The 9,322-nt window shown below is 40.3% G+C and overlaps 1 protein-coding gene across 1 annotated transcript; it reads left to right on the forward strand.

Moving 5' to 3' along the window:
- Positions 1–1,999: 1,999 nt before the first annotated feature.
- On the forward strand, positions 2,000–5,110 carry LOC147418847 (pentatricopeptide repeat-containing protein At4g16470-like). Its single transcript, XM_086505755.1, has 2 exons — positions 2,000–2,260; positions 4,814–5,110. The coding sequence occupies exons 1-2, from the start codon at positions 2,000–2,002 to the stop codon at positions 5,108–5,110; spliced, it is 558 nt and encodes a 185-aa protein (XP_086361881.1).
- Positions 5,111–9,322: the final 4,212 nt, after the last annotated feature.

The raw sequence follows: 9,322 nt of genomic DNA on the forward strand, positions 1-9,322 counted from the left end.
AGCAATACCTAGATTGTGAGTGAACTCAAAAGATTAGGTGAATGCATATCAATTGCAAGTATCATTAGCAGGTATGATAACACATGGGCATGGTCATGGGATGTATGGTCATTTCTCGTTGAATAGTCTATGGCCTTTAGATCCGAATGCTACAATTGCTTCCCTTGCATTATGCTTACAGAATTTGGAAAGAACAGAAAACCATGGTGGTATGCCACGCAACAATGTAACTTTTTTCAAGGCATTGAATTCAAGGAAAACTCTAGACCACCAAAATAGAATGATAAAAGATCGTGAGAGGAATGCATCAACAGCAGCAGCACCACCGTTGGCTATTGAAGGATGTAATGAAGAGATTGCTAACTTGCAATCAGCCTCCTCTCAATGTGTTATGGATACCATGTCCACTCCCATGTTTCAAAAATTACCTGAGAATCTTTTGCTACAGCTAGATAATTGTGCAGGAGAGAATAAGAATCGATATTTATTTGCATACTTATCCTTGATAGTAGAAAAAGGTGTTTTCAAAACCGTGCATTTGGGATTCTTAATGGTGGGTCATACACATGAGGACATAGATGCAATGTTTAGCAGGTTCTCAGAGAGATTGCAAACAAGAATGACATACTCTTTTCCACATTTGATGGAACATTTTCAAAAATGTGAAAGCTCAACTCCAACACCATTTCTGATGACGCAAGTTCCTAACTTCAAGTCCTTTGTTAAAGGGTATATGTGTGATGACAAGATGCTCTTGTTGGACACTCTGAGCCACTTCAATTTTGTTTCTTTATGCAAGGTGAAATCCCAGTAATGCAATACAAAATTCACCCCAAATCACCTGAGTGGATGCCGAGGGAGTCAGGAATTGAGTTGTGGAAAAAAGATAATCAAGAGAAACCAAAATTGCCAGTAGGTTGTTCAGATGTGGTTCCTATAGAAGATTATGTGAGGGATAGTCCGCTTGTTATTCAAGGGATTAAGACATATCTTGAATTCTAGAAAAGATGGACTCTACTAAAAAGAAAGGAGCATGATTCTACTAAATACATGGGGCCAGTTATTATTTATTGGCAAAAAATAATTAGTGAGCTTGAACAACCAACCAATAAACAAACTGGTGAATATACATCATTTTGGCCAAAGACTACAGGGAGTCATCAAATGTAGCAGATAGAGGAAGACAGACACGAGTTTGAAGGATATGAAGAATTGAATGATCACTATGTTGTTCCTCAAAGTGCAAGGCCATAGGAAGCTTTTAGGCCTCAAATTGATGTAAGGAAAGGGGATTTTGTTCTTGTGAGGCCCGCAAATCCAGAATATCCGATATGGCTAGGAGTTGCAGAGTCAGATGTTGATGTAGATAGCTCATCTCCTAACTACAAGAAAGTTTTCATTCAATATTGGGCACCAAAACATCAAAAACAAATCCCATAATCCAAGAACAATATGAGGATTGTTGGAAAAAGAATTGGTGTTGCAATCTTGCTGACCCAAAGCATTGGGAGTGTGTTGATGCAGTTGTGTGGTCATGGATTCCAAGGTGTGTAAGTGTTGCAGAAGCAACTAAAATCCCATCCAATGTTGTGGAGAAAGCACAAGCTAGCTTAATAGGAAAAACTCAATAGCATTTCATTTTCATATATTGTTTTTCTTGTTATATGTGTCTATGTATGTTTTATAAAGTATCAACTAACACCAACATGAAAATAAAATTATGAATGGGACAAAAAAAGGTGTTTCTCAACACCACCATTTTCTTGAGAATCTATCGCTTTGTCTAATGTAACAAAAGTTTTCAACCAAAAACTTATCTATAACATTCCCAAAATAAATGAAATTTTGCCAAATCAAATGGGAAATAGGAATCCATAGGCATTTAAATCAGTCCCAAAGTTGTGGGATTTTCCCATTTCATCTAAAAGAGTGTTTACTTCAAAAATCACAAAAAGTGCTTGAGGAATTGCATGTCTTGTATGCCCTCTCTTGGAGTGTTATGATTGTGGGATATGCCCAGCAGGGGCACAACAAGGAAGCGCTAGGCTATTTTAACAAGATGCGAACTGAGGGCATCTGTCCAGATGCAATTACCTATGCTTTCATTTTGAAGACATGTGGAATTACACAAGACATTAATATGGGAAAAAGGATTCACGATGATATTGTTAGTCAGGGGTTGTTGAAAGAAAGCATCGTTCTTGGTAATTCCTTGGTCGACATGTATGCCAAATGTTGTATACTTCAGGATGCACAAAAGGTCCTTGAGGAGTTGCATGTCCCGTAATCCCTCTCTTGGGAGTGTTCTAATTGCAGGATATGCCCAATACGGGCAGTGCTAGGAAGCTTTGGGTTGTTTTCAGAGGATGGGAAGTGAGGCCATCTCTCCATATGCAATTACCTACGCTCGCATTTTGAAGGCATGATGCACTATGCAAGACACTGATATGGGCAATAGAATTCATGATGATATTGTTAGTCAGGGGTTGTTTAAAGAAAACATTGTGCTTGGCAAAGCACATGAAGTGCTTTCAGGAGTTACTTGTCCAAGATGTTGTCTCTTGGAATTCATTGATTGCAAGAATCCTTGGGATGTTTTTAGTGCATTCAAAGTGATTGCATCTCTCTACATGCAATCACTTACACTTGCATCTTGAAGACATGTTGCACCACTCAAAATACTAATTCAGGCAAAAGAGTTCACAAAGATATTTCTCCCCTCAGGCTCTTGAGAGATAAGGTCGTGCTTGGCAATGCCTTGGTTGGCATGTATGCCAAATGTGGTGTACTTCATAAAGCACAAAAAGTGCTTGAGGAGAAACTTCTTGGCATTTTGGCACTCCACTACAAGAAACTACTCGGATCAGCAATTCTGCCCTGCATTTTCAGATTTCAGCCCTTTCACTGACCGGGGAACCGACCCAATTCTATCATCGCTAGTGTTTTTCCTGCAGCCTGAACCCTTGGCAGCCCATTGAGCCTCTCCTCGGCCATTTCCTCGTCGCATCGAGTGCTCCTATTTCTGTCCATCATCCACTTCATGAAGATCTATGTTTTCAACCCTACTTTACACGAGAGATTGGTTGCGTTTTTGCAGTTAGCTTTCAACCCTTGTTTCCTCTCACATTGGGAGTGCAAATCAATGCCACATCTACCCCTTTGGTGTCCATTAGTATCCCCTCAATGATACAAATCCAAAAGTGCATCAAATTATCTTGGAGATACTTCATTTTGAAGAGTTATTGTGGTGACATTCCCCATTTGAGTCAGTAGAGTCTGCACTTGAGGTATTGCATGTGTGTACATTCCATTTACACAATCAAAAGAAAATACCGCATCGGCAACTATGTGGGGGCCCTTGAGAGGTTTGGTTGGACCCCATTGACTCTCTCTCTCTCTCTCTCTCTCTCTCTCTCTCTCTCTCTCTCTCTCTCTCTCTCTCTCTCTCTCTCTCTCTCTCTCCCCCTCCCTCTCTCTCTCTCTCTCATTCCCTCTCTTTAGGGAAATAAAAGGAACCATCTCTCATGCTAAGTAGCAATCTCAATGCAAGGAAAGAAGTAAAGAGTTGTGGAAGTGTAAAGTCTATATCTTCATCATTTAAATTTCTCTACACGAGACACAAAGGAATTCATGATCATATTGTTTGTGAGGGGTTGTTGATAGAAAACTTCGAGCTTGACAATGCCCTGGTCCACACATATGCCGAATGTTGTCTACTTCAAAAATTAAAAAAAGTTCTTGAAGAGCTACATGTTTTGTATGCCCGCTCTTGGAGTGTTTTGATTGTGGGATATTCCCAAAAGGGGCAATGTTAGGAAGCTATGGGCTATTTTCAAGGATGCAAAGTGAGACGATCTCTCCATATGAAATTACCTATGATTGAGTTTTGAAGGCCTTGTGTCACTATGCAAGACACTAATACCGAGAAAAGAATTTGTGATGATATCGTTAAAGAAAACGTCATGCTTGGCAATTTCTTGATGGATATGTATGTCAAATGTGGTGTACTTTAGAAAGCACAAATAGTGCTTAAGGAGCTACCTGTTTGGGATGTTGTCTTGTGGAATTAAGTGGTTGCAAGATATGTGGAATAGAGGCAAGACCAAGAATCTCTTGGATGTTTTAAGCTTGTGCAAAGCGAGGGCATCTCTCTAGATGAAAACACTTATTCTTGCATCTTGAAGGCATGTGGCACCACTCAAGATGTTGATCCAGGCAAAATAATTTACAATGATATTGTTAGTTACCTGTTATGTTGAAAGAAAGACAAAATAACCTTTGCTTTTGTCTAAAAGGTATGTGGCACTATGCAAGACATTGGTATGGGAAAAAGAATTCACGATCATATTGTTAGTTAGGGGGTGTTAAAAGAATATCATGCTTGGAAATTCCTAGTCGACATGTATGCCAAATGTTGTCTACTCAGAAAGCACAAAAAGTTCTTGATGCACTACCTGTCTAGGATGCCCTCTGTTGGAGTGTTCTGATTGTGGATATGGCCAATAGGGACATGGCCAGGAATAGTTTGGATCTTTATAGAAGATCTGAAGTGAGGGAGTCTCTACATATGCAATTACCTATGCTTGTGTTTTGAAGGCATGTGGCACTACACAAGGCACTGATATGGGCAAAAGAATTCACAATGATATTTTTAGTTGGGGGCTATTGAAAGAAAACATCATGCTTGGCAATGCCTTGGTCAATATGTATGCCAAATGTAGTGCACTTCAAAATGCACAGAAAGTGATTGAGGAGTTGCATGTCCCGTAAGCCCTCTCTTGGGAGTGTTTTGATTCCAAGGCATGCCTAACAGAGGCAGTGCGAGGAAGCTCTAGATGTTTTTAGAGGCACCGATATTCGTAAAAGAATTCATGATGATATTGTTAATCAGGGGCTGTTGAAAGAAAGCTTTGTGCTTGGCAAAGCACAAAAAGTGCTTCAGGAGCTACTTGTCCAAGATATTGTCTCTTGGACTTTATTAATTGCAGGATATACTGAACATTGGCAAGGCAAGGAAGTTCTCAAATGTCTTCAATGGATGCAAAGCAAGGGCAAATCTGCAATTGCAATCACTTACGCTTGCATCTTGAAAGCGTGTGACACCAGTTAAGATGTTGATTCAACAAAAGAATTCATGATGATATCGTTAGTTATGGGCTGCTGAAATAAATCTTAGATGAAGTCACCTTATGCTTTCCTCGACAAGGCATGTGGTATTACGCAAGACACCTATATGGGAAAAATAATTCATGATCATATTGTTAGTCAAGGGCTATTGAAAGAAAACATCATGCTTGGCATTGCCTTGTTCAAGATGTATGCCAAATATCGTCTACTTTAGAAAGCCTCAAAAATTCTTGAAGAGATGTCTATCCAAGATACCCTCTCTTGGAGATTTCTGATTGCGGGATGTGTCCAACAGGGGCAGGGCCAAGAAGCTATGGGCTATTTTCATACGATGTGAAGTGAGGCCAAATCTCGAGGTGCGATTGCCTAAGCTTGCATTTTGAAGGCATGTGGCACTATGCAAGATAGTGCTATGGGAAAATGAATTCACGATAATATTGTTAGTCATTGGCTCTTGAAAGAAAACCTGGTGCTTGGCAATGCCTTGGTTGAGATGTATGCCAAGTGTGGTGTACTTCAAAAATCACCAATAGTTCTTGAGGAGCTACCTGTCCGGGATCTTGTCTCTTGGAATTCATTGATTGCAGGATATGCCAAACAAGGGAAAGGCGAGGAATCTCTATATTGTTTTCAATGGATGGAATCTCTCCAAATGTAATCACTTATGCTTGCATCTTGAAGGCATGTGGCACCACTCAAGATAATGATTTGGGCAAAAGGATTCATGATGATATTGTTCATCATGGGCAACAGAAAGAAAACGTGGATGAAATTGCTTGTGCTTTTTTCTTAAAGGCATGTGGAACTACACAAGACACTAATATGGACAATAGAATTCATAATGATACTGTTAGTCAGGCAGCACTGTTGAAAGAAAATGTCGTGCTTGTCAATGCCTTGGTAGACATGTATGCCAAATGTGGTGTACTTTAGAATGCATAGAAAGTGCTTGAGGAGCTTTCTATCCAGTATGGCCTCTCTTGGGAGTGTTCTGATTGTAGGATATGCCCAATGGGGGCAGTGCCAAAAAGCTCTAGGATGTTTTCATGGATGCAAAGTGAGGCTATCTCTCTAGATGCAATTACCTACGCTTGCATTTTGAAGGCATGTGGCACTACGCAAGACACTAATATTGGCAAAAGAATTCATGATGGTATTGTTAGTCAAGGGCTGTTGAAAGAAAATGTCGTTCTTGGCAAAGCATAGAAAGTGCTTCAAGAGGGCTACCTATCCTGAACGCATGTGGCACTACACAAGACATTGATGTGGGTAAAAGAATTACGATCATATTGTTAGTCAGGGAATGTTGAAAGAAAACATTGTGCTTGAAAATGCCCTGGTAAACATGTATGTGAAATTTCATCTACTCCAAAAAGCACAAAAGTGTTGAGGAGCTACCTATCTGGGATGCATTCTCTTGGAGTGTTCTGGTTGCAAGATATGCCCAACATGGGCATGTCTAGGAAGCTTTGAGTTTTTTTAGAGGATGCAAAGTGAGGGCATCTCTCGAGATGCAATTATCTATGCTTGCATTTTCAAGGATGTGGCACTATGCAAGACATTGTGGACAAAAGAATCCACAATGATACCGTTAGTTAGGGACTGTTGAAAGAAAAGATCTTTCTTGGAAATGCCTTGGTCAATGTATGCCTTGGCTGACATGTATGCCAAATATGATGTACTTTTGAAAGCACAGAAAGTGCTTGAGGAGCTACCTATCAGGGATGTTGTCTCTTTGACTTCATTGATTGCATGTAGGATATGCTAAATAGGGGCAAGGCCAGGAAGCTCTGGGATATTTTTAGTGGATGCAAAGCGAGGGAATCTCTCCACATGCAATCACTTATGCTAGCATCTTGAAGGTGTGTGGAACCACTCAAGATGCTAATACGGGCAAAAGACTTCACAATGATATTGTTAGTCAGGGGCTGATGAAAGTAAATATGGTGTCTTACACTGCCTTGATCAACATGTATGGCAAATGTGGTGCACTTTAGAAATCACAAAAACTACTTGAGGAACTGCCTGTCTGGGATGTCATCCCTTAGAGTGCATGGATTTCCGAATATACCCATCAGGGGCAGGGGTAGAAAGCTTTGGGCTGTTTTCAGTAGATGTGAACCAAGGGCATCTCTCTAGTTGCAATCACCTATGCTTGCATCTTAAAGGTGGGTGTGTCACTATGCAAGATGCTAATATGTGCAAAATAATTCATGATGATATTTGTTAATCAAGGGCTGTCAAGAAAAAACATTATGCTTGGCATTGCCTTGGTTGACATGTATGCCAAAGATGCTTGAGTAGCTACCTGTGTGGGATGTCCTCTCTTAGAGTGCACTGATTTTTGGCTATGCCCAACAAGGGCATGACCACAAAGCTCTTGGTAGTTTCTCACGGAGGAGTGCCAAATGTCGTCAACTTCAAAAAGCCTAACTTTTTTGAAGAGCTTCCTGTTTGGGATGCCCTCTCTTGGAGACTTTGATTGCGAGATATGCCCAATTGGGGTAGGCCAGGAAGACTTGGGCTGTTTTTAGAGGATAAGAAGTGAGGGCATCCCTGTAGATGCAATTACCTACGCTTGCATTTTGAAGACATGTGGCACTATGCAAGACATTGATATGGGCAAAACATTTCACGATGATATTGTTAGTTAGGGGTAGTTGAGAGAAAACGTTATGCTTGGCAATGCCTTGGTTGACATGCATGCTAAATGTGGTGCACTTTAGAAAGCAAGGCAAGTGCTTGAGGAGATACTTGTCTTGGATGTTGTCTTTTGGAATTCATCAATTGTATAATATGCCAAACAGAGGCAAGGAAAGGAAGCTCTAGGTTACTTTCAACGGATGCAAAGCGAGGCCATCTCTATACATGCAATCACTTATGCTTGCATCTTGAAGGCATGTGGCACCACAAAAGATATTGATCTAGGCAAAAGCGTTCACGATGATATTGTTAGTCAAGGATCACTGAAGGAAAACATAGATGAAATCACCTACGCTTTTGTCTTAAAGGCATGTGACACTATGCAAGACACTCATATGCGCAAAATATTTCACAATCATATTGTTAGTCAGGGGCTATTTAAAGAAAACATCTTCCTTGGCAATGCCTTGGTCGAGATGTATGCCAAAATTTTTCTAGTTTAGAAATCCTAAAAAGTGGTTGAAGATCTGCCTATCCAAGATGCCCTCTCTTGGATATTTCTTCTTGCAGGATATGCCTGACAGGGTTAGCCAAGAAGCCTTGGATGTTTCTAGAGGATGCAAAGTGAGGGCATCTCCCTAGATGCAATTACCTACGCTTGCATTTTGAAGGCATGTGGCACCATGCAAGACAATGATATGGGCAAAAGAATTATGATGATATTGTTAGTCACAGGCTGTTGAAAGAAAATACCATTTTTGGAAATGCCTTGGTTGACATGTATGCCAAATGTGGTGCACTTCAAAAGTATGGAAAGTGATTGAGGAGCTTCTTGACCTAGATGTTGTCCCTTGGAATTCATTGATTGCAAGATGTGCCAAGTAGAGGCAAGGCCAAGAAGCTCTGGTCTGTTTTTGGCGGATGCAAAGGGAGGGCATCTCTCCACATGCAATCACTTATTCTTGCATCTTGAAGACATGTGGCACCACTCAAGATGATGATCTGGGTAAAAGAATTCACGATGATAGTGTTAGTCAAGGGCTACCAAAAGAAAACATAACTGAGATCACCTACGATTTCTTCTTAAAGGGATGTGTCACTATGCAATACATTGATATGGACAAAAGAATTCACAATCACGTTGTTAGTCAGAGGCTATTGAAAGAAAACATCGTGCTTGGCAATGCCCCAGTCAGCATGTACATATGGATACCAAAATTGATCCTACTCTCTTTATTCATCAAATTATTTGCAATGCGGTTTCACATTAGTACGCATTTCATGGAGCTAGTTCTCTGAATATTCTGTTTAATCTCATCACAAGAATTTCTCTTAGACCTCTCATATGAAACTTGGGTCTATAATTATCCTCTAGTCTTTCCTTCTTTATAATGGTTGCCAATGCCTCAAACTTTTTGGCAACCTCAACAATCCTAAGCATTGTTGTGTGCATTGCTAGGTAGTAGTACATATGCCTTAGACCTAGCCATATCCTAAGTTGGATTAGGCTTAGGTTTGCAAACCAATCCTTTGAGATATCATCAATATACAT

Source organism: Adiantum capillus-veneris, chromosome 29 (genome assembly GCF_014529385.1).
Source record: "Adiantum capillus-veneris isolate H3 chromosome 29, ASM1452938v2, whole genome shotgun sequence".
NCBI lineage: Eukaryota > Viridiplantae > Streptophyta > Polypodiopsida > Polypodiales > Pteridaceae > Adiantum > Adiantum capillus-veneris.